This window comes from Solea solea, chromosome 3 (genome assembly GCF_958295425.1).
Source record: "Solea solea chromosome 3, fSolSol10.1, whole genome shotgun sequence".
Classification (NCBI taxonomy): Eukaryota; Metazoa; Chordata; class Actinopteri; order Pleuronectiformes; family Soleidae; genus Solea; species Solea solea.
This window is the reverse complement of record NC_081136.1, coordinates 10558321-10583428: the sequence shown is the minus strand read 5'-3', so window position 1 is coordinate 10583428 and position 25108 is coordinate 10558321. Positions and strand designations below refer to the sequence as shown.

Below are 25108 nucleotides of genomic sequence, written 5' to 3'. Positions count from 1 at the left end.
ATGTACACAGAAGAGCTACTAAAGAGGCAGAACCGGCACCCGGTGTGGTTTTCTGCTGCTGTCGTTTCCCGCCCAGAAAACTGTTGCTCGCTGGATATTTTCTCATTTTGGGATCATTCTCTGTAAGCCCTCCAGATGTCAAACAGAAACCGTGCCACGTTCAAAGTCACTAAAATCACCTTTCTTCCCCGTTCTGATGCTCAGTCTGAACTTCAGCAGGTCGTCTTGACCATGTCTACCTGCCCAAATGCTGCCATGTGATTGGCTGAGAAGACAATTGTGCTCACAAAGCAGTTGAACAGGTGTATCTAATAAAGTGGCCAGTAAGTGTATAATGGAGTGCTAACGCTGCATGTCATTGGGTTGAATCTTATTTTAAAGCAAACTTATAATAACAACGATCATTCCATTTTCCCTGAAAGTTGGCAGATTTAAAAGTGATAATCACATTTTCCTCTACACGGTCGTCATTATGATGAATTAAGAATTCAAACACTGATGGAAATGTCTTTTCTGAGAACGCTGTGGTGCAATGATGATGCCAGAATTTAATTTTGATGTCTAGAAAGGTCAGGAAGGTTTTATTTGTCGAAGAATATTGTTTGTGATTTATGTTCTACTCGTCAACATATTTGTCTGTAATTCTAAACAATGGTGTCTTGTAGATTTTAAACGCAGGATGCAATAATAAACAAAGGCAATTAATCACTGGATGTAATTCACAGGAAAACCCTCAGACTGTGTACTGTACATTCCAATAGACTCTTTTATGTCATATATGCATTCCTGCCTTGCACTCTGACCCTGCGCGAGCTCTCCACAGTGAAATCCTGACCTGATTCTCCTTCACAGGCTGCTCGGTCCACGACCCTGTTCCAAACCCTGTGAAATGTCACCGTTTTCTCTCTCTCTCTGTCCCTCTCTCTCTCTCTCTATCTCGCTCTCTCTCTCTCCAGCAGAGATGTCTTCAATCTGCTCTGCTGTCGCTCCGTCAAGACGCTCTATTTACGCACGTACACGAGCCTGCTCGTGGGCAGAAACTGGATAAAATGCGTAACCGGAGCGGGACTGACACTGAAGGCGTCTCCCAGACTTGGAGGGGAAGAGCTCGGCGGTGTCGCACACACCTGAGACGGAGGAGAGAGAGAGTCCCATCATCCCACATCCACATCTATCCCGTTCCTGTGCGTGATCTCGACCTGACCGGTTCTGCCTCTTTACGCACGAGGCGATTTGTGGGCAAATTACAAACAGCAGTTGCAATTAACGAGCAGACAAAGTTCCGCACCACATTTAACATTTGTCTTCACTTCTGTCACCTCTTTCTCTCTCACACACACACACACACGCAGACAGACAGACACACACACACACACACACACTGACAGACACGCTTGTTTAAAACAAAGGTAATACACACGTTGCGTCTTCTCACCGGTTCGGCACAAGAATCCGTTCGTTCGTTCGTTCATTCACTCATCCTCCCGTCTGTTCATCCCTCACTCCGTTCGTTTCGTCCCTCCTTCAGCTTCTGAATAAACGTCTCTCCTCCTCTGAAGCGGCGGCGGCGACAGAGCACGCGCGCAACTCTCTCTCTCTCTCTCTCTCTCTCTCTCTCTCCCTCCCTCTATCTCTCTGTGTGTGTGTGTGTGTGAGTGTGTGAGTGAGGGAGGATGAGCTAATGTGAGCAGGAGTGTAGGGATCAGCACAGGGCCAGACAGTCAGTGTGTGTGTGTGTGTATTTTCTGGCATAAACACTGACCCTGTCAGGACCAGTAGTCCTCATGGAAACCAAAAACCTGGTCCCAGCACCTAATTTCTGAGGGAAATTTTCTGTTAAGTTTAGGGCTAAAATTAGAGGTGTGGTTAGGTTAAGGTTAGGATTAAGCATTAACCGGTTATGGTTAAGTGTGTGTGTGTGTGTGTGTGTGTGTGTGTGTGTGTTTAGCCAGCACTCTATGTTTGAGTCCAATTGTTTAAAAATACCTACAAATAATTTGCTGATTGATTTTCTGTCAGTTGATCCATCAGTTCAGCTCTATTGTGAATTGAAGAAATGCAAATGTGGAAATTAGGTTATGTGTATATGTATAGATAAAATATATATATAGAGATAGATAGATATCTATCTCTATATATATATAATAGAGAAAACCTCAAAAAATTGACCAGAAAGGTTGAAGATCATTCTGAATTTCAAAGAGGTGGCGGAAAGGAGGTACGAAGAAGGGCAGTGAGGGCATTGTAATGGGAGACACGGAGAGAAGACAATGGAGGTCAGCGAGGAGGAATGAGAAAGGGAGGACGGAGAATGGAAGGGTGACAAGAGTGACGGCAGGGATGGATGCTGTGAGGAAAAGGAGGGAGAGGAGCGCAGGAGTTTATGTAATGAAATAAGAGAGAGGAGGAGTTTTACATTATCCCTCTTTTTCGACGCAGTTGATCAGAGGTCTGTCTTAGCATGAAGCATGGCCTTTACACCACAGACTCATTTACACCCTGAGGGGAGATCATCACTCACACACACACACACACGCACACACACACGCACACACACACACACACACACAGAACACATTAACCATCGGACCAAAAATGTATAGCTTGACAAAAATGGCAAACATGCACTAACAACATGACAAAATGTGCAGTAACAAGAAAGAACACACAAGCACAAACACACACATGCACACAAGTGCAGACGTACAGATGCCAACAGCTGCTCAGGAGACCTGATGAGTCTGTGAATGTCTGCACATGTGAAATTAAAGAATTTACTTCATGACTGTGGTTAAACATGAGCAAATATTCTCCTTTAGAACAAATTAAAACAGCCTCCGTTATTTAAAAAGTCATTGTTCACGCGGAAGCAGGCCTGAGGTCACAGCGTCGCGTCGGTGTGTAGTTTTTATATTTTGCCATGCCTGAACTAAACCGTTCAATGTTCCACAAAAAGAGTGCCTTGGTTTTAAAGTGTTACCAAGGCACTTTTGTCTGAATAAATCAGTGTCAATGACTGTAACCCCGCTACATTCCATTCCTTCCTACCTCCTTCTCCTGCCTCAGCGTCACAGCGGTACAGTTTTCAGCGCGCGACGAACCCTCCCCCACCACCTCGCAGCGCACGTGTTTCTGTCTGCTACAATATTCCCAAACAAACCAGGATAATATCTTCAGAGGAAGCTACACATCCACCCAGTTTCTATGGTAATAAGAGAGAAAGCAGATCCCTCTGTGTTACCATTAGAATACAGCTGAGAACCATAAACATACCATAGTGCATAAGCATCTCTGAGCGCAGCAGCGCGAGCCATCTCTGCCAGCAGGATAATTGCCACTTCCCATGAAATATTAAGTCGCTTCTTTAGCTTCACACTTGTAGAACCATAAACACGGTGCATACTCTTTTGTTCAGTGGATAATACTCTACTGAGTCTTTTTTATTAATTTAGTAGGAGGAGCTTCGTCCGACGGCAAAACAGCATGTAAAACACAAATACTTTGGTTCAGCAAAAACCTCCTGAGTATACTACTGTATACTGCAGTACACGCTCTGTTTCTTCATTAGCCTCGATGTTATTACAGGCTAGAAACGAGCCCTAATTAGAGACGCGCTGAACGTGAACAATGCAACTCTCGCTGTTATAAAACAGCATTTCAGCAGCAAGTAAAACCATGACAACAATGTATGACGACGACTGCTGCTGCTCAGACTCGGGCGATTCTCCTTCATGAATCGCCTCCCCCCCCGCCACCATCCATCTCTAAGACCACACAGCACTTGGTTTCCTGTTGATTTCCTAGCAATTGCTAAAACTATGTGTGGCCTCTACCACCGAGCATGTATGACCTAGTTTTCGTCTCCCTGCCCCTACCCACTCTTTCAGAAGATAAAAAAAACATTTCTATGACATGTCATGTGCTGTACATCTGTTTTTTTTTTATTTACTTGTCCAGACTCCATCAAGGAAACTTGATTGGAGCTGCGTAGTGAAGGAAACAGCAGCAACTGTGTTTGAACATGCAGGCACAAAGTCATGCAGCTGTTCCCTGAGCACTTGAAATAAACATCGGGTTTATTTTTTTAGCCATAGAAAATGTTTGCCTGCACTTTCCAGCCAGGGCGTTGAAGCGGTCTAACTTTACTCGCACTGTGTGCTTCTTCTGCCTTGTCTGCTGTGATGTAAAACGCGTCACACACTACAGTCATGTTCACCATGTTCAGACTGATTTTGAGAAGATGAAAAATAACATGCCACCTGCCATGTCTCGAGGATTTCTTTTTTTTGGAGGTGGTTGTCTTGCCCCTCCTCACAGGGATCCCGTGATGTGGACATTAGTGTGTTGGAGGACCACAGACATTCTGAGCCATATCGGTTTGAGCTTTCACAGACAAGCCTGGTGTCCATGGTTTCCAATTATAAATGCAGTGTGTTCCTATCAAGTTTCTGTCCTTATATCTGCAACCACTGCTGAGCCACATCAGACTCTGAGGAGAGAGAGAATGCAGTAATGTGGCGATTCTACAGTTGTCAAATCACACGTCTCTAGTACCACTGCAGCAAAAACTAAAAATACTGGGGAGAGTTTTCAGAAGACATGGTGTAAGTTTATGTGAGTGATGGCAGTTTCACATATTCCCCATCCAAACATGGCAAACCACACAACACAGATTATTATTATTATTACTATTTATTTTTTAATATGTCAATTATGTCATTTAAATGTTGCTCACATTCAAACCACTGTCAAATAAGCTAACCGGCTACACACAACTCTCACTGTGTTTAGCAGTGAGCCAGCACTGCACACAGGAAGTGATTTGTTTTATGACAAGACAGAGGGACATAAGAGCAAAATTGCCCTGCTAAAGTGAGACGGCTGCAAATAGGCTGAAGTATGATTGAATGCTTCCTGCCACTGCATTGCTGTCGCTGTATACACACAAACGCTCCCTCGTTTTTTAACGTTACATCGTTCCTGTTTATTCAGACTAAACAGAGGCAGAATAATCAGCATCAACAACAACAGAAATCACCAAAGGTTACACACCGCAGCTTTACGCACACGTGTGCTTCTGGTTTTATTCTGCTATCACATCCCGTTCACTTCTTGCAACAGCAAATTTTAATGATTCCACAAGAAAATAATAAGGGACAGAGACAATCACAAATAGTAGCTCATATTGGGGATATTAGTTTGTAGCAGGGTGTTGTTGGAAAGGAGCTGGTGGAATTAGAAAAACTATCCTCGGTAAATAAAGGCTAATTAAGGCCAAACTCCCCAAATCCCATGTCACAATCCTCTCATGCCCAGCTCAAATATTGGACATGATTGCACAGTGGTCTGCTAATGAAGTCATTCTGCTTTATCTCCAACTTTATAAAGAGTGCTGGCTCCTAATTATTCAGAAGTTAGCTCAGACTGTGTCCGGCCGCCAAAGCTATTGTAAGTCATGCTGAGTGTGGACCATAGGGGAGACATGAAACACAACTAAATGATGATGAGCTCTGCGAACAAATGAGCCCTGGTAATCTGAAAGGAGATTGGCGAGCGACACTGCACCACTACTTTATTTCTCTCTGTCGCACCTGCTGAAAATACAGGATAATTCATTCTTGGCCACCTGCACATTTTACAGTCGAGTCCCAGACACATGAAACCGCATGAAGGGCTATCACATCAACACTGTGTGTTTTATGTCTGCTTGAGGTTGTTAAAGGGCTCACACGGTCACACAAGTGCATCAACACATCTGTCGCTGTTGTGTTCTGGCCGTTAGACACGTCATCAATCACAGCACAAGTCAATTACTAAGTGCCTGCGTGTCTTTGGGAGAGACTGTTAATGTACACACACACACACACACACACACTCACACATTCAACATACTGTAGCATTCAAGACAAACGTCTATTCACACACACACACACACACACACACACACACACAATGGCATAGAACCGTTTAAACACACTCACACACACAAAAGAGGTAGATGAGATGTGGACCACCTCCATCAGCCTGCTGCGTTATTGATCAGCGTCGAAATGGAGCTGCTGATTAATCAGGAGGCAGAAACCAATCAACTCCATGACACACACACACAAACCCGTTTTTGTATCTTAATGAGGACACGTCATAGACATACTGCATTCCCTAGCTCTAACCCAAACCCCAAAAACCAGGTCTTAACCCTGAAAAAGCCCTTTAAAGTTGTGGGGTCAAAGTGTCCTCACAAAGATAGGTTTGTAAGACATAAATACAAGTACACACACACATACACAGGTTTGCACAGCTATTCTTGTTAGGACATAAAAAAACAAAGCTTGATCCCACAGTTCAACAAAAACTAAGCTAACGATAACCTTCACATAACCAAATTTCAAATCTCAGAAATCAGGTTCTGCCTCATTAGGACCAGGTTTGGTCTCCATGACGAATACTGGTCCAGACAAGGTCAGTCATTACACTTACATGCACTGTTTAATCGAGCGAAGGCCATAGTCCGACTGAGTATACATGTCTGACTCCGCCTCCATAGGTCGGGCTGTATTGCTCTATACGCTATTGTCAGTTAGAAATTAGTTTCCTGTTGACCTTTACTTCCAGAAAAACAAACAGCGAACGGCAAGAGGGATCGTGCTGTTGTTTTAAGGCATAAATCTTGTGTCTTCGTCAGTCCAAAAATGGGTCTTCTCCATAACTTTCACTCTAGCAGACGCTGTCATGTTTCGTTCTTTTCCAGCAACAGTACTGCAGCTTATACGTCGGCTCTTTCTACTTCACCTCTACACTACTTTACTATAGTGACATTTTGATGCATGCACAGAACGCCAAGTCCGACTCCAGTCCGAGTAAGCGTATACATGCAGAAATAATCCTATGACTATGAATCGCATTATCCAGGTATGTTAGTCCGACTAAGACTAGCTAGATTTTAGTCGAAATAACGTTTTAACATGTCATTAAGAAAACCAAATTACGATCTTAGTCTGACTAAGACTAGCTTGATTTTAGTCGAAATAACGTGATTACATGTCATTAAGAAAACCAAATTATGGCCTTAGTCCGACTAAAATCGGACTTTTGACATGCATGTAAACACACTGCTGAATGTTTATCCCGAAAAGGTCCTAAAGGTGCACACACACATATAAAATTCCTGCATATTCAGACAGATCTCACTGTGATTTGTGAAAATGAAAGTGCACCCTATAGGCCAGGTACTGTCTGTATTAGCAAAGGTGTCGTAACTGAATATCATCATCCAAATGAGAAGTTGTGTCTCATAACACGTCATGTACCTATTCACTGCAGCCATGACGGAGACACTGTGTGTCTACACCTCGACAGCGAAGTTGCTGCAAATGAGGCAACTCACCACTGAAACTGTGACAATGTCACAGAGTTTTGTAACAACAATGGGAATTTCTGCAGCTTGCACACCTCAAATGAAATTTCCGATACATACATGTCAGTAATCAAAACATACACAGCTTTTAACTGTGAACTGAAGTTATGACTTGAATGTGCAAATACTTATATACAATAATACAATATATCGCCAATAACAATCACCACAAATTACAAATATGAAAAAGAAACATGCCTGCATTTTCTTTTTCACATACAATACATACACATGTGCTATTTCTCTCTCTCTCTCACACACACACACACACACACACACAGTTCAATATAACTCGGGGTGTTGCAAGAGGAATAGTCCCAAAGTGCAATTCATCACTTCTGTCTCCTCTGTTTCTTCTCACCTCAAGCAATACTGACCTTTCACAGTGATTCATATCGCACACAGACACACACACACACACACACACACACACACAGAAATGCACGTACACACAAACATGCTAATCTGCTGCTAAAATGTCTCCCTCCTCTGAGTTGTCCATCAGTGATCACAGTGATAATAATCATGATAAAAGCAGTGATATATGAGGGTTTCAGTGAATCAAAAATACATGGAATAATTGTCAGTGTGCTGCAGCTCCTTTCTTTCTAATAATGTCCATCTAACAGTATTATTTTTACTCAGATATGTATAATTATTATGTCGACTTATCCCATTTGTTTTCTGCAGACTGGGAACTGCTGGAGCCAGCAGTTAGTGTGTGTGTGTGTGTGTGTGTGTTCTCATTAGCATTCAACATAAGCATTGTTAATGTAATTGTGCTGCACATTTTTCAACATGCGTCTTATTTTGCACACTGTGAAATCACCAAACGCAATCGCTCATGACTTAAACTACTTTGTGTCCCAATCAAGCCGGACGTGTGATGGAAAGTCCCAAACTTCGAATGAAATCTTTATTAAAAGGTCCAGTACGAAACATTTAGAAGGGTTTATGCGCAGAAATGTATGTCTGTGTAGATTCAAGAAGTTCAAAACCACATTTGACAGGTTCCAAAACATCATTTCAACATGGAAAATGTTGCCATCAGTAATCAAACCGAGTTCAGTCATGAGAAAAAAAAAACGGAAGACGGAACTGAAACTACAAGACACAGAGATGGTGGGAGAGAAAGAGAGAGTGTGGGGGAAGGTGGCGAGGGGAAGAAAAGAGAGCGCAGAAGAGGGGGAAGGAACAGAACAGATGCACAAATAGTGATGGAGGCCGAGCAAGGCACGAGGAGAAGAGATGGGCGAGAGGATTAAGGCAATGAGGACTAATGCACATACCGTGTATTCTCATCTGGGCTGAAAATGTGGCTTGTTTGGTTTCCATGTTACGGCACTCCATCCAATTTCCTGCCTACCATCACTGTCAAAACAAAACAAATATAATCTTTAAGGAGGATGGATCACCCTCTCTTCGTGGAAAAGATGGGGAGGGAAAACGGTGACATGAAGCAGAGCCAGTGAAGGGCCACCTTGGCTGACATGTGACATAAGGACAGTTTTATAAAAGGATAGAGTGTTTCTTAAAAATCCTAATCTTAATCCTGTACTTACTTAATCCTTTGTTTGTTTTTGCCACTCTGCTCATTTCTCCACTCCTCTGACCATGTTCAATGATGCCGTCATCCCTGTGAACAAGCACCAAGTTAGCAATCAAAGCAATATCACTTTTATTTTCTACTTTCACACAGAGGGCACTGTAACATATGTGCAGAGCAAACTGAAATGCTCACTTTTAACACCAAAACAAACTCTTCTGTGCCATGTGACAACAGATCACACACACACACATACACTCATTTGTGCACAAGCACTGGAAATGCCGCTTGAGGTATGGCAGCGTCCCGTATGGAGGCTCTATCATGTTTAATCAGCGAGACGTGATCATATGATTTGCTGCAGGCAGAGCTTCACAGTGAACACTGTAAACTGATTAGCCGGCTAAATTTACTGCAGTCAATTAAAGCAGCGTCGTGATAATGAGCTTATACTCTTGAAAGATGGGGTAACAAAGCTTAATGATCCACGGTTTTATTTAGCTGCAGCAAAACGTGCGAGAGCCGACGAGTGGAAAAGGTACAGAGGTACTGTGCCTTTTTTCCCTCTTCGGCTAGTCATTAGACCTCTACTATACAAGGTCAAGCGTAATGTGCACATGTGGAGCACAAATGTTCAAGACTAGCACACACATATATATTCTGTAGGTACCACTTCAACCACCAAAAAAACCCTATAATTTACAATGACAGAGGGTTAAGTGAGAGTATGTGTGGACTCTACACTGACCAGCAAGAGTGCTTGTATTTGTACTTGTTACCTCTTTAGGACCTTTTCTGACATAAACGCTCAGCTTGTGTCAGGACCAGTAGACCAAAACCTGGTCCTAATGAGGCAGAACCTCATTTCTCAGAGCCAAGATTTGACTAGTGGTTAAATTAAAGGTTGGGGATTAAAACTGGGTGTTGTTAAGGTTCGAGAAAATGCTTTGTTCAGGCGGTCAGAATGAGTGGTGTCTAATGTGATGCCCTAAAATGAATAGCTGTCCAACCCTAAAGTCAAATTAAACATCAATTATAGGCTAGTTTTTCCCGTCAGCTTCACCAGCCTCACAATGAAAGGGATTATTCTGTTAAAGAGCGTTAAACTTGTATAATAAATAAATATGGTGTTATATGAGCGGACAGTTAAAACTCTTATGTCTATATCTTATAATATGCAATGACAAAGAAGTTACTGGATAGTTTATGGCTCAGTTTAAAGTCTCTATCCACATTTAAAACATCCACATAAGAGCACTTCTATAAAACTAAAAATGTTTTCTAATCTGTACAAAAAAACGAAGTTTAAAAACTGCAGTGACTGTTGGAGGGTTTGGGTGCCTTGGGTGTTTTATTTTGCTGGATTTTCCTGTCCCTCCAGTATTTATGCTAATCCAACTGCATATTTAGAAAATGTTAGTGCCCCATCCACATTCAATGCATTGACTTTATGCACTTTGTTCTCAATGTTGTGAATAAATAGAGAAATCCTGCACTTTTAACTTAGACAGATATCGTGATGTATCACTATGTGATTGTCTTGCAGTATATTGATTATCACAGAGAAGTACTTTCTTTATTTACCCTGAGAAACATAAGAAGAGAAAGATTACATGACTTGTTGAACTGGACATCCGTGTATTTTTATCCACCAGAGGAAAACAACCCGTTTTTTAGTCCCAAATTTAAGTTGAAGCAGAAATGGGATGCAGGAGCAGCAGGCTGCACAAGGGTGGAGTGAATGTGAATTAGAAAGCTGCCATATGTCAGCCTTGTGATCAGTTATACAGCGAGGGAGTGGTCGGTCTGTACATAATGAGCATGTACTGAGAAAAATGATGAAAGGGTTGGAGTTGAATAAGTGGGCCACAGGAGCTGGGTTTGTTCTTTCCATGTCCCTCTCTTTCACCGAAGCCATTTTTCTGACTCTTGTCTCGTCTTTATTCAAAGTCAGCCTCGCTTTCACGTCCGTCATCTCTCCACTTCTGTTACCTGAACTCTCCCTCTCCCTCTCTCTATCTCTTCTGCGTGAGCACTCTCCCAACTCTTCTCTCATCCTTTGGTCTGCCTTCACTTTTCATCATCTGTTGCTTTACCCGTTTCTTTGTCTGCATCTCTGCCTATTCCACCATGTCTGATACACACTGTCTGCCTTTCAGATATACTTGTCATCTTTTTGGGAAATGGGAAACTGAGTCATCCTTCTCTTTTTTTTTAACACCATGCCTCCTGTCTTCTCTCGAGGCTTCCATACTTCGAATAATTCAAAACCTTCTTCTCTGCATATTCCTCCTCTCCAACACCGAGCTACCCGACTAGACCTGGATCTGCGGGGGGGTTGAGGGGGGGTATTTTTGAAAGGACAGCTCTGCCCTGGCACTGAATTTAAAGGAACATTTCAGGAGCTGCTTGGATCTGCTGTCGCATTTACTCTCAAGCAGCCACACGCACTCTCACACAGTGAGTGGTGGTTTGGAGACAGTGTGGGCGAGCATACGCCTCCGATTCCAAAAATAACCACCAGATGAGGGGCAGGGAGGCAGGGCGAGGTTGGTACAGGGAGATAAAAATGGATGCTAATTGTATGGCTCCCTCAGATTACACTCAAATCCTGCAGACATATACACAAACGTGTGTGTCCATGTTTGCTTGTACATGAAAGTGTGGAAGATCAGCTTTTGTCGCCCTCAACCTCTTATTGGTGGCCGTTTTACGACTCTTAAATGGTAAAAACGTGTTGCCTACACGGCTTTTCAAACACACATGCAACACTGACTGTATAATTCTTAAACCACACTCAAATCCAATCCAACCAAAGGAAAACTCCAGTGAATTACTTCTATAATCCCTCCAAAAATAGAGTTCAAAGAAGTCATCTTCAACAGCAGCTCAGTGTGTGAACGGCTGAGTGTGCAAACTTTGCTTTGCATGTTTGTCTAAGCTTGGAGTCTTTTCAGTGCACTGAATTAGAACAAGTTGAATGACATTGCTTTAAAAAACAAAATCACTGCTTTAAAAACGCTACTCTTGGCTTTGTGACATTCCTTTACATTAGTTTTATTCTAGCGTCACATCTATGAAGGTAAAAAGAGGGAGGATGATGTAGTGAGGGAGGAGAAGCGGAACAGAAGCAGCTCCGGGTAAAAATGTTGGATAATTACATGGCTGCAACTCCTTGATGTGGATGTGAGGAGGGAGCAAGAGGAAAAATAAAAAGCAGAGGACGCACAGAGCCAGCTCATTCTCATACACTTCTGCTCCACACAAACAGGACATGTTCATTACATCTACAGTATCTATGAGCTTTTCAGTATTAACAAATAAAAAACAGTTTAACCTGAGGTTATTCCTGCAATCAAAATTGAACATATGGATTTATTTTTTCTCTCCTACAATCTGGAACTGAAGACTCAGCATTTCAGTTTGTAGTCCTGCCTCGCCACCTGCTGCTCAAGCAAGAAATGACAACCAACAGGTGTCCTCTGTGTCCCCGTCTCAGAATATAGGAAAGATAAAGAGAATTTATTTTCCTGTGTGCGTATTTCATGTCATGTTTACAAGAAGACTGTGTTTGTGTGTTAGTGTGTGCATGCTGCCTCTTTGTGCCTCACACATTCTCTTATCAAACTCAACATCTGCCAAAAGCATACATTGCACAACTCTTGTGTAACACACTTTACTCCATTTCCCTTAGATTCACCATTTTCACTTTTATTTTCATGCACTTTGGCAAATGCAGCTGTTAGTTCGTATTAAGTAAGTATTGAACTAATTTATTATGAGCAGACAGTGTTGGCTAGCTCATTGTTTATGGTATTTATTATTCAGGAAATTATCAAATAGATGCTGTTGTTTTGGTGTTTATTTCCAAGGAAAATAAGGGAAAGTATTGTGATAATACTTCCTTTTAAAGTCTGTTTGTAAAAGATTTGCCACTTTTTTCAATCAATAAATTATTATTAGGGGAGAATCAAAATATCCTGAGAGTATTCTATTATCTTATTATTTTATTTTATTGTTTGTTCAAGTGGGTCTTTTGTAATTTTACATAGTTAAAAGTTCTTTATATATTTCATTTTCAAACCATTTTATCTTGTTACGGTTATCTTTTTTAAATAGTTCTTTATTTTATGCAATACTGTCTTTTTGTGCATTTGCACTTATTTGTGAATTAACGAGGTGCCGTTTTACTAAATTATTTGAATTTCATTGTAGTGTTATTTTTACAATAGTTATTTATTATATTTTATGTATTTGTGGCACTTTAATTGTTGTGGCACAATTGCTATTTTGTTTTATCTTGTTAGTTTTTAGTAAGCTGACACCATATTCATCTCTTAGTATTGTGCCATTTTGAATACAAAGTGAAAATCAAGATTAAAGCCAATACCAGTGCAGAATTCCCTCAGACGCATCATGTCATTTACTGCTTTATTATTGGTGTTGATAAAGGGCCCCCAAATCTAATTTTGCTGAGGGCCCCATGAAGACTTGGCCCGGCCCTGCACATCACTTCAGTACAGTTTTGTAGTCTCTTAAATTGCGCCTCTTCCTCGTACATTACGGTGAGCTGTTCAGACAAACAAAGCCCCAGCCCAGTCCTGACTCGCAACAGTGACGTCAGCGCGCAGCAGCGGTGCAGTGACGCGCAGCGATTGGGTGAGCGCGGAGCTAAACTGTGTTGCACAGTAAAAAAAAAAAAAATACTCGACACCGATAACAACAACTACAGCTGCCGCCACACGAGGCTAACTAAAGACACTCCCGCACTTTCCGAGCTGCCGCTGCAAACATTTCGGGTAAGGAATCATGTTAACTGTACGTTTCATTCACGTTGGCTATTAGCTAAGACAGTCGCGCGGCAGCTGCCGCCCTGCAGGAAGTTTCTTTTGTCCTCTTCAGTCAACAACAACACAACAAGAGATGACCGGAGACGAAGGTGTGCTAGCTAGTTTACCAGCAGTCAAACAACACGTCGTTAGTTACATAAAATACGGCTCCGTGTTTTCTTATCAAGTGGGTTTATTTGGCGTGTTGATACACTTTAAATACCATTGGACTGGTTAACAGCAGTAGAAGGCTGGGTGTGTTAGGTACGGCCAGCAGCAGCATCAACAGTATCATGGGTAATGCTATATGAAGAGTGTGGAATTATTAGCATTCTGCTAATATGTGGAATGTGACAGATAATCTGTAACACCTAACATCATAGTTCATTAATAACATAGTTATAGTGAGGTGATATTGTTGTAATTACACCTTATTTACCCTATAACTCCCAGGTAACAGTTATAGTTAAGTGGTAGATGATTATAGTTATTATAAATACATAAATCAGGATAAATTTCATCTGTATAAAATGGTAATTATATATTCATGCGATGTCATTTACTGTAACTCCCATTACAGTATATTACTAAATATTACCTTGAAAGTAAATGAATATTATTGTAATAGTATCAAATTTTTACCACAATATTATCACAATTATCAAATTATTTATTATTATCATTATTATTATTATTACAACAATTACATATTAGTATTGCCATTAATATTACCTTCCCTTTCTTAGTACTAGGTGACAGCTTTGGTTGTTTCTCTTGTTGACTCATTAATTTCTTTTAATCATCTATTAATCTGAACTTTTTTTAAAACTTTTATTTTGAACCTTCATTATCATATTTAATTGTTATTTTGTTGGTGTTTGAAAAGGGCTGTATAAATACATATTTACATTGAGATAGATTTATTATTACATTTTATTATCATATAGCATACTGTAACGCAAAGTGTTCAATGGGTAACACTCTTTTTATCATTCGCTTGTTTTATTAGCAATTTCTAGTCCCACTTTAAGTCCCTGAATGAAAACAGAAAATTTAGTGGATAAGCGAAAGGTTTTATGCCTGATGGAGGTCAAAACGCTGGGGAACAGATTGAAGATAAATGTGAATGAGTACAGGGGGAAACAATGGGCAGGTGACAGGAGGTACATGTGGACTAATGGACTAATCAAATCAAAATATTTTCTTTTTTGGGTCAAATTTGTGATACATTTCGAGGTGTGAACGATCAAACGTTGTTTTGGTGTGTATTCATCCGCAACATCTCTGTTCTCTAGCTCTTCCAGACTGGTCAACACATATGTGGTCTAAATAACATCGACGTGTATGTGTATGTGTACTATATGCATTTCTGTAAGGATATTTCCTTGTCTGTGCTACCCTGGCCACATAAATAATTCTCAATTCTTTTTCATGCAACCTCCCCTCTTCAGATGTCACAATGGCAGCAAGGTTCTGTATTTCAGACAGCGATTCAGAGCCAGCTGATGAGGTTGAAGAAGGAGAAATGAAACAATCGTTTACTGAACCTGAGCAGCATTTTTCTCAGCGGCACAACCTCACGCTTCCTGAACTCAGAACATCAGGTAGGAGGACAGCTCAATGAATATGAATTGAAAAGGTCTACATGTACATATTGCTGTAACACAACATGCTAAACTAGGTTTACTAGGTTTATATATACACACACATACATACATACATACATACATATATATATATATATATATATATATATATATATATATATATATATATATATATACACACACATACATACATACATACATATATATATATATATATATATATATATATATATATATATATATATATATATAACACATGCATCAAAGTTTCACAAAGTCTTTTACACCTGGCTTTTTCTCATAGTATCATAATGTAATTGCAAATTAAAGCTATTTTTAATGTAATTTAGATTAGAACAGTTGTTTTAAAACAGAAAAGTTCAACATTCAAATGAAGTTATGTGTGCTATTATTCTAACCCGTCACCTTTCTCGCTTCCAATGCAGCAACTGGTCGAATCAGGCTGAACTCAGAGTCCCATGCTTCCACTGTTTCAAGAGATGAGGAGCTCCTGGCCAAGGGGGACGATGGAGCCGGTACACCCACTGAGGGCGCTCCATTCCGGGGACGTTCAAAGTCGGCTCCTCCTGCACTGTGGGCGGCAAGGAAATATGGCCAGCGGCTGCGAAGGATGAGCGATGAGTTTGACAGTCTGCTAGACAAAGGGGTGAGAATGAAAAGTCAGAGGATGAATGAAGGGTTAAAAAAAGATCACAGAGTGTCTTAATAGATTTGGTGTAAGAGGGAAAATGGTATGCTGAAATGGTAGCTTCAAAATAGCTTAAATCTATTAAAGATAAGTTGTTACAAAAATAACTAGATCAAATCTTGATTTTCCAGTTTACACTTCACATAATTTACTCTGTTTCTTGCAGACGATGAGGAAGGTGAATAGCACTGGGTCGGCCAAACAGATGCACCACTCTAAAAGCTGGTGGAGCTACCTCTTCAGTCACCAGGAGCTAGAAGGAGAAAACAACCATCATGAGAACCACACTCACCGTACTGAGTAGGCACTGGGAATGGGAATCAGTGGGAAGGAGGCGAGAGCAATGGAGGAAGCCACAAGAACAATTGTGACGAGAACAATGAGACCTGCGCTGAGTATGAACGTGGGAAAGGTTGGTTTGATCAAGATCGAAAACATAATGGCATGACCACTCGAGACGAGCAGTAGAGCTGAGGTCTAAGCTCACAGTCATGTCATTTTTAGACACCAGTGGTAACTAAATTTCTATACATTTTGTGGTTTTGTTGGTTGTGATGTAAAGAACACTGTGAAATGGTAAAATGTGAGACAAGACTGTCGGCTATTTGAACGCCATACAAATGATGACAGAATCACAGTAAAGGAATATAAGCAAGGGATTTGAAAGGTGACCACTCAGTAAACAGATGCTTAAAATGTTCACTTGTCTCTCACGTCAACTTTATGCAATATACTGTAGATGGAGAGATACGTGATCTGAAAGTGAACATGTGACTATGTGAGGCCGCCTTGAGTGCTGTTAGAACTTCCTTCTTTCTTCATTTGTGTAAGGTGATGTGTTTGCTAATGCAGGTTTCAATCCAAATATTGGTGCTTTGAATTGTAAAAGTCAAGATCACTGTATTGTGTGCCAAAATAATCTTCAGGCAACCGAAGAGAGAGAGATTATAAAAGGAAGGATTTTCAACAGGATTCAACTTGGGGCCCTTTATTCAGCTTCCTGTTATGCTCCCTGCAAAACAGAACCATTTCCACCACTGTACTTGACTATCATTAACTGCTTTATATCTCAAATTTGTCAAAAGAACAATCTTGAACACAGACAATCTCTGACAATGCAGAAATAATATCTTTTGTACAACTTCAGGGTTAGATTATATCTGAAGAAAATCACATTAAACATACATATTTTAAAAAAAAGCACAAAACAATATGAATCTATCTTTTTAAAGCCTTGGATGAGCAAAAAAGAACTTTGTAATTTTTATGTGTACATATTTTGTTAATATATTATCAAATGGCATTGGAAAAAAGGTTATATACACAATGTGGGTTAGAAAATTAGTAATTTTACAAGGTTGCCATGCTATTTAAGTCTGGTCAACCTAGCAATAGGCAGTGTACAATCTATGGCTGTTGTGATTCATGTTATGTGCATATTTAAAGCTGTTGTTGGGGATGGATTAACTGCTGTACAATGATAAACCACACTAGCCTTTGGGCCCATTTACTCAGCACCAAGTGCATAAACAGGATATATGAGTTCAGTCCCATTTTAACACAGGTGTAAACTACTTTGATTTGTTTGTTCAGGAGAATTCTTGTCAAGAGTAGAAACGCAATTGTTGAAATGTGTTTTTCACTTTGGAGGTGAGAAATAAAACATCCAGGCTTTTGAAGATTGCAGGGCACAATAATACCTATATGAAAGTTATTTTTCACATTAATTATAATAATAAATTCAGATCTGCACTCCTCCGTAGCTTGGTGAATAATAAGGCTATTTGTGATTTGTCTATGGAAAATGTGATTCTGGAAATGGTAATAGGTTTGTCCTCCTTGTGTCTTATTCTCTGGACGTGTAGGGTTGAGTTGTTAAGTGTTTGGGGGTGCAGGTTAAGTTAAGGGCTGTGTTTGTATTGTCTTGATACTCAAAAAAAGAAAAAAAAAATATGTATAGCCTCTGCTAAACCTGTTGAAAGACAATTTTTTAATCAGACATTATGACAATCTGAATGAGCAGCCTTTTTTAAGATTGATCCAATTGTACTGAAGGTTTTTTGACTGATTCTTTTTTTAATTTCCTTTTACAATGAATTAGTATCTGGTTTAAAAAAAAAAAAATGCTGTTCAATTGAAAGCACATACTGCTACCTAACAAGTGACTCCACAGTCATGTGATATCTGATATGAACCGGGAAAACAGGACTGAGTTTAAGTACATGTGATAAGAAATACTTTTAACACGTCACTTCCAGTAGGTCTCCTTACAAAGGCAGCACAGTCTGCTGATTGAGAATACATGCAAGTTGTTCATACTAGCATTATACTCTTATCAACTGCCTTGAACATGCTGTGACCCGTGAGGTGACACTGCAGAACCAGACTTGCCTGTACTCAATCACCGCCTTAAACCTTTTACAGCTCTCTGCCACAGATTTACACTCAAGAGGAAGCACAGAAAGGCAGAGGTGTGTTTACCGTCAGAACTACGAGAAAACGTCACAATTGCTCGTCTCGACTTTCCATTTCAGTAGAAGTCGTGTGACCACTAATGGTTTTGACAGGGAGCGCACACCCACCTCTGCCTGGGCACCTGGAGTTTCGGAACCATCCTTAGTGTTATTACTTGAATCTGGAGACGTGTTTGAACAAAACTGATTTTTTAAAATCCTTTTTCATTTTTTATGGACTTTTGTAAATGTATTTTCTCTACGGCTGTCCAGCTTCTGGTATATGCTGTCCTGAATAAAACATTTTTAAGAGTGGTTTTAGAGTGAATATTGTTTGTGCAGTTCTTTTAAGCGTCGGCGTCAGAGTTTATTCATCTGCAAAAAGATGGTGTTTCACAGACAATTCAAACTGAATGTTATATAACACTTTGTAAGAGTGTTACATCAAACTGACAAATCTGTGAACAGAAGAATATCAGGCAAAAAAAAAAACACAATAGGTATTAATTGGAAAGACTATAATGTTTAAGATAATACAAACAAGGCTGTTATTAAATATGTTGACTGAAGCAAATACATGTAATTCTGCCTAAATGCTACTTGGTGTGTTTGTTATGTGAAATCACCAGGAAAAACTTAATTTAGTGCATGTGATTTAACTGTTATTGTCAGAAGTGAAGAACAGAAGTAGTAAAAATACTCCCAAGGAAGTCAACCAGTGGTTTATCACACAATTCCTGCAGAATCCCTGCAGTATTTGTGCCCACAGTCTAAAGATGACAGTGTCTCCATTTCTGTGTCACTTAGCGTAAAGTCAAAAACTGCAGCGTTCTCCTTTATCCTGTCTGGATTCGAGGACTTGGGGAGCACCGGGACTCCCTGCTGCACTGCCCAGCGCAACAGGACCTGGAGGTGAAGAAAGACAAAAAAATTTATTTTAAAAAACCTTACTCGGTCAGTTTGTACCAAGAGGAGAAATGCATTTCAATGCTTTGTGCATGTGTTTACCTGGGCAGGTGTGCGTGAGCAGTTCTTTGCCACCGCTGTAACCCTGGGATCAGTGACCAGCTCTCCTTTCCCTAAAGAGGAGTAGGCCTGGAAACACACTCCATACTCCTCACACACACGCCTCAGCTCAGTCTGGCACAGGCGTGGGTGAAACTCTACCTGAAGAATAAAACACTCATATTCTCTGTGCTGACAAATCTCATTATTTTGCATTTGTGTACAGTTGTGGATTATCCAGTACCTGTAAAACAGCAGGAGGGATTCTGCACTTCTGCATCAGTTCTCTCATGTGTGCTGGTGTGTAGTTGGACACTCCAATGGCCTTCAGCTTCCCCTGGTCATGCAGCTCCTCCAGTGCGGCCCAACTCTGAGCTCGGTTACCTGGAATCACAGATTAAATACTAGCTGTGTATGTTTCAGATGTTTGTCCACTGTATACTTTCTGTATACTGTATACTTTTGTCTTAAAAGGTCCAGTGTGCAACATTTATTGGCAGAAATTGAATATACTACCTAAAAATATGATATAAATATATAAATATATAAAAATAATATAAAAATAAAATATGTTTGTAAAAGTCTATAATCACTTCAAAATACATAGTTTGGTTTCTGTAGCCTTAGAATAAGACTTTTACACAAACTATAGCAGCCTTAGTGACAAACCATTTGTTTTAATATGTAACAAAATGTACAGCTCACAAAAAACATTATGCAAATGAATCTATAAATAACAAAAATAGACAGAAATAGCTCATTATGACACAAGTTTTAACTTGCCTTTTTTGAGACATTTTCAGATTACCAACAGGTAAATGAGGTATGTTGACTTGGTCACATAAGTATGTTTATGATACTTATCTGTTTATTTATTTGTTATTATTATTAGTATTACTACTGTTATGGTTATTGTGTTTGAATACTGCTTGTGCATGTGTCAATGTTTTCTGTGTCTTGCTGTGCTTTCTATTGCTGTATTGAACTGTCTTTACTCTTTGTGCCATATTTTCCAATATTCTCCAAAAATATATTGAATGAATAAATAAATAAATAAATAAATAAATAAGGTAACTTGAATTGACTTGTGGAGAATTTGCTCAACACTCAAAAGTGCAAAGTTACAGTTTTAAATGTTAACCTGGGTTACGCTGATCGCCCACTTCCAGACCCTTAGTGCCCGGCCAGTGGATCAGGTAGAGGTCAATGTAATCCAAGTCCAGCTGTGTCAGGCTGTGAAGAGCTCCCTCCACTGCGCTCTCACCCTGATCTTTTGGGTCCAGTTTACTGCAGTGACATGACAAAAGAAAAGGAACTGATGAGGGGGAAAAATTTACTATTTAAGTAATAATGCTCAAGCTTACTGTATGTATACCTGGTTATAAACACATCCTGTCTAGTCAAGCCATATTTGGGCAGGATCTTCCTCAGGGCTTGACCCAAGTCGGTCTCATTCCCGTAAACGGCCGCACAATCAAAAGCACGGTAACCTGCAGCGAGGGCCGCATCCACAGCCCGGTAGACGCCGTCAGGACCCTGAAGCTTGTAGGTCCCCAGACCCAAAAGGGGCATTTGAACCCCCGTGTTTAGACGCACAGAAGAGGAGGAGGAGGGTGAAGAAGACATCTGGTCTGAATTAAAAGGCACCTTTATTTCTCCTTAATCTGTCAGGACTCTTGACTCCAGTCAACTGTGTAAAAGAAGGAAGGAAAGAAGGAGCAAATGAGTCTTAATGGTGATACAATGAAAACACAATGACAGAACAGTGTTAGAGCCATATATTTAAACAATCTGCATCACAAAACACTTTGAGTAATACTGCATCTTTACAACACTGTGCTACACAGTGATGCACAAACACTAATAGGCCTACAATTATGTAGTTTTACAACATCAGAATGTCATGTAGTAAAAGGTTTCTTGTTGCTAACATAATGTTTATTGTCATGACAGCCACTGCTCTGAATACTACACTGTCCCAATCCGATTATTGTTCATTTTGTGTATGACCTTATTCAAATTAAGGTCATTAAAACGTGCTGTTTACAGTGTAGCAGAGTCTTGTGCAGGGATAATCGGACTACTGCCGTCTATGCAAACATCGTAAAAGTTGCAATGAACTTTGGTCAGTCAGAGTCGAGTCACACTGTAATAACAACAGTCATATAGACTGTAACATTCCATTTAGGTGCAAAAAGTCAAATGTAGCGAAATTAAAACGGCGTAAACTCGCGTACATGTTCTCACAAATGAAGAAAAATGTCAATGAAAGGCTTTTCACAGCTTTAAAAACTCTTTTTACTTGACCTTTAAAATGTTGTCTCAAGACGAGTTTTCACAGGCGCTTGCCTCTTCCACACGTGGTCAGCTAACGCCATGTGACCACTTGGGCGGTTTTCACCGTCACCATAGTGACACCCTGCTCTGGCGCCGCTGATTGGAAGAACATTTGACCAATCACAGAAGCCCAAAGGGACCGGAAGGCGGGAGTTTACTGTGTCCGGTGAATCCCGTGACGATTTCAAGATCTGATTGACGCGCCTTGGAGGGTGAAGTTCACACACACACACACACACGTATGTCCATGGTGAAGTTATTCTGACGGTCTGTTTTCTTCAGGTATTACGGTAATTTTGAGAAAGAGAACGTTTCAATCAAACATTTGTTTTTAAAGTTGTTATCCAAGAACTTAACTGTTAATTATATAGATTTTAAGCGTTAGTTGATATTATAGAAGTTAAAATGGCAGTTATAAAGGTGACAGTTGTTATAATACAAGTAAAGGATTGAGTTAGGCTGAGGTGTTTTTCATTTTTTATTGACTTTTGTAAATGTATTTTCTCTACAGCTGTCCAGCTTATGGTATATGCTGTCCTGAATAAAACAATTTTAAATGTAATATAGACTCTTTTGTTGTTACATGAAACTGGTCTTTAAATGATGGCATGCACTGAAAAATCTGTAAACAGTAGAATATCATTAGGCAAAAAACACAATAGGTATTAATTGGAAAGACTATGATGTTTAAGATACTACAAAGAAGGTCATTATTAAATATGTTGACTGAACTCTAAGCAAATACATGTAATTCTGCCTAAATGCTACTTGGTGTGTTTGTTATGTGAGATCTCCTGGAAAAAAAACATGAAAAAACTTAATTTACTGCATGTGATTTAACTGCTATGGTCAGAAGTGAAGAACAGAAGTAGTAAAAAATACTCCCAAGGAAGTCAACCAGTGGTTTATCAAGCCACCCCTGCAGGATCCCAGCAGTATTTGTGCCCACAGTCTAAAGATGACAGTGTCTCCATGTCTGTGTCACTTAGCGTAAAGTCAAAAAGTGAAGCGTTCTCCTTTATCCTGTCTGGATTCGAGGACTTGGGGAGCACCGGGACTCCCTGCTGCACCGCCCAGCGCAACAGGACCTGGAGGTGAAGAAAGACAAAACAAATTTATTTTAAAAAACCTTACTCGGTCAGTTTGTACCAAGAGGAGAAATGCATTTCAATGCTTTGTGCATGTGTTTACCTGGGCAGGTGTGCGTGAGCAGTTCTTTGCCATCGCTGTAACCCTGGGATCAGTGACCAGCTCTCCTTTCCCTAAAGAGGAGTAGGCCTGGAAACACACTCCATACTCCTCACACACACGCCTCAGCTCAGTCTGGCACAGGCGTGGGTGAAACTCTACCTGAAGAATAAAACACTCATATTCTCTGTGCTGACAAATCTCATTATTTTGCATTTGTGTACAGTTGTTGATTATCCAGTACCTGTAAAACAGCAGGAGGGATTCTGCACTTCTGCATCAGTTCTCTCATGTGTGCTGGTGTGTAGTTGGACACTCCAATGGCCTTCAGCTTCCCCTGGTCATGCAGCTCCTCCAGTGCTGCCCAACTCTGAGCTCGGTTACCTGGAATCACAGATTAAATACTAGCTCATAATTAGAGGAGAAAGATGAGAAGACAGTTCAGTCATGTTTCAGATGTCTGTCCACTAAACACTTTTGTCCTCAAAAGGTCCAGTGTGCAACATTTATTGGCAGAAATTGAATATACTACCTAAAATATGTTTGTAAATAATCAGACAGAAATACAGTAGTTGACTAGTTTGAGACAGTTGTTCATGTTCAGATTACCAACTATCAAATAAGGCAAGTTGAATTTTTATTTTACACATCTGTTTATGTATTTGTTATTATTATTATCATTGTTATGGTTATTGTGTTTGAATGTGCATTTGTCAATGTTTCTTTGTCTTGACCACTTTGAATGAACTGTCTTTTCTCTTTGTGCCATATTATCCAATTAAAAAAAATATATTAAAAAAACAAAAACAAAAACAAGGTAACTTGAATTGACTTGTGGAGAATTTGCTTAACACTCAAAAGTGCAAAGTTACAGTTTTAAATGTTAACCTGGGTTACGCTGATCGCCCACGTCCAGACCCTGAGTGCCCGGCCAGTGGATCAGGTAGAGGTCAATGTAATCCAAGTCCAGCTGTGTCAGGCTGTGAAGAGCTCCCTCCACTGCACTCTCACCCTGATCTTTTGGGCCCAGTTTACTGCAGTGACATGACAAAAGAAAAGGAACTGGTGAGGGGGGAACATTCACAATTTAAATAATAATGCTCAAGCTTACTGTATGTATACCTGGTTATAAACACATCCTGTCTAGTCAAGCCATATTTGGGCAGGATCTCCCTCAGGGCTTGACCCAAGTCGGTCTCATTCCTGTAAACGGCCGCACTGTCAAAAGCACGGTAACCTGCAGCGAGGGCCGCATCCACAGCCCGGTAGACGTCGTCAAGACCCTGAAGCTTGTAGGTCCCCAGACCCAAAAGGGGCATTTGAACCCCCGTGTTTAGACGCACAGAAGAGGAGGAGGAGGTTGAAGAAGACATCTGGTCTAAATTAAATGGCACCTTTATTTCTCCCCAATCTGTCAGGACTCTTGACTCCAGTCAACTGTGTAAAAGAAGAAGGAAAGAAGGAAAGACAGACACAATACAGACACAGATACTCAAAACACTTTGAGTAATGCTACATTTTTACTACTAATACACTAAAACTAATACAATAATGTAGTTTTACAATAATCAAATTGGCATGTAGTAAAAGGTTTCTTGTTGCTAACATAATGTTTATCGTCATCACAGCCACTGCTGTGAGTACTCCACGTGCCCCAATCTGATTATTGTTCATTTTGAGTATGACCTTATTCAGATTAAGGTAGTTAAAACGTCCTGTTTACAGTGCAGCAGAGTCTTGTGCTGGGATAATCGGAAATAAATCGGAGTAAACTCGCCTCACCTCGCCAGCAGAATTATTTTTCCGTAAATGTTCTCACAAATGAAGAAAAATATCAATGAAAGGCTTTTCATAGCTTTAAAATGTCTACTTTTTACTTGAGCTTACTTAAAATGTTGTCTCAAGACGAGTTTTCACAGGCGCTCGTGTCTAAACTCTGCCTGCCTCTTCCACACGCGGTCAGCTGACACCGACAGACAATCATGTGACCACTTGGGCGGTTTTCACCGTCACCATAGTG

The 25108-nt window shown here is 40.3% G+C and overlaps 4 protein-coding genes across 7 annotated transcripts in view; 1 reads left to right on the top strand and 3 right to left on the bottom strand.

The window, feature by feature from the left end:
* The window catches only part of slc8a4b (solute carrier family 8 member 4b), a 95027-nt gene extending 79129 nt beyond the window's left edge, over positions 1-15898 (bottom strand). For 2 of the 3 annotated variants that reach the window (XM_058625925.1, XM_058625928.1), the window contains exon 1: positions 1436-1565. The gene's annotated coding sequence lies outside the window, so the exon portion shown is untranslated. Of the gene's footprint in view, positions 1-1435; positions 1566-8703; positions 8786-8976; positions 9051-15822 lie in introns of those variants that run through there. The other variant, XM_058625926.1, reaches the window with a different exon arrangement.
* On the top strand, positions 13598-18873 carry badb (BCL2 associated agonist of cell death b). The gene is made up of 4 exons (XM_058625935.1): positions 13598-13759; positions 15241-15393; positions 15843-16063; positions 16272-18873. The coding sequence occupies exons 2-4, from the start codon at positions 15249-15251 to the stop codon at positions 16407-16409; spliced, it is 504 nt and encodes a 167-aa protein (XP_058481918.1). The 5' UTR covers positions 13598-13759; positions 15241-15248; the 3' UTR covers positions 16410-18873.
* LOC131457111 (uncharacterized oxidoreductase YtbE-like) lies at positions 18211-22253 on the bottom strand. Its single transcript, XM_058625929.1, has 6 exons — positions 21871-22253; positions 20939-21253; positions 20705-20850; positions 19808-19947; positions 19567-19725; positions 18211-19464 (listed from the first exon to the last, which is right to left on the bottom strand). The coding sequence occupies exons 2-6, from the start codon at positions 21187-21189 to the stop codon at positions 19285-19287; spliced, it is 876 nt and encodes a 291-aa protein (XP_058481912.1). The 5' UTR covers positions 21190-21253; positions 21871-22253; the 3' UTR covers positions 18211-19284.
* A 111-nt stretch (positions 22254-22364) lies between these two features.
* Positions 22365-25090, bottom strand: LOC131457112 (glyoxal reductase-like). 2 transcript variants are annotated; one of them, XM_058625930.1, is made up of 6 exons: positions 24976-25090; positions 24211-24525; positions 23977-24122; positions 23333-23472; positions 23092-23250; positions 22365-22988 (listed from the first exon to the last, which is right to left on the bottom strand). In XM_058625930.1, the coding sequence occupies exons 2-6, from the start codon at positions 24459-24461 to the stop codon at positions 22809-22811; spliced, it is 876 nt and encodes a 291-aa protein (XP_058481913.1). In that variant the 5' UTR covers positions 24462-24525; positions 24976-25090; the 3' UTR covers positions 22365-22808. The 2 variants fall into 2 exon arrangements, with proteins under 2 accessions (XP_058481913.1, XP_058481914.1); XM_058625931.1 differs by having other exon boundaries at positions 24871-25055.
* Between the last annotated feature and the right edge of the window lie 18 nt (positions 25091-25108).

Excerpts from the sequence above, each read along its gene's own strand:
- badb (XM_058625935.1), top strand. The coding sequence starts at position 15,249 with ATGGCAGCAAGGTTCTGTATTTCAGACAGCGATTCAGAGCCAGCTGAT. Across the intron at positions 15,394-15,842 it reads TCCTGAACTCAGAACATCAG|CAACTGGTCGAATCAGGCTG; the intron begins GTAGGAGGACAG and ends CTTCCAATGCAG. Across the intron at positions 16,064-16,271 it reads ACAGTCTGCTAGACAAAGGG|ACGATGAGGAAGGTGAATAG; the intron begins GTGAGAATGAAA and ends TGTTTCTTGCAG.
- LOC131457111 (XM_058625929.1), bottom strand. The coding sequence starts at position 21,189 with ATGTCTTCTTCACCCTCCTCCTCCTCTTCTGTGCGTCTAAACACGGGG. Across the intron at positions 20,851-20,938 it reads CAGGATGTGTTTATAACCAG|TAAACTGGACCCAAAAGATC; the intron begins GTATACATACAG and ends ATGTCACTGCAG. Across the intron at positions 19,726-19,807 it reads TCCCTCCTGCTGTTTTACAG|GTAGAGTTTCACCCACGCCT; the intron begins GTACTGGATAAT and ends TTTATTCTTCAG.
- LOC131457112 (XM_058625930.1), bottom strand. The coding sequence starts at position 24,461 with ATGTCTTCTTCAACCTCCTCCTCCTCTTCTGTGCGTCTAAACACGGGG. Across the intron at positions 24,123-24,210 it reads CAGGATGTGTTTATAACCAG|TAAACTGGGCCCAAAAGATC; the intron begins GTATACATACAG and ends ATGTCACTGCAG. Across the intron at positions 23,473-23,976 it reads GGGCGATCAGCGTAACCCAG|GTAACCGAGCTCAGAGTTGG; the intron begins GTTAACATTTAA and ends CTGTGATTCCAG.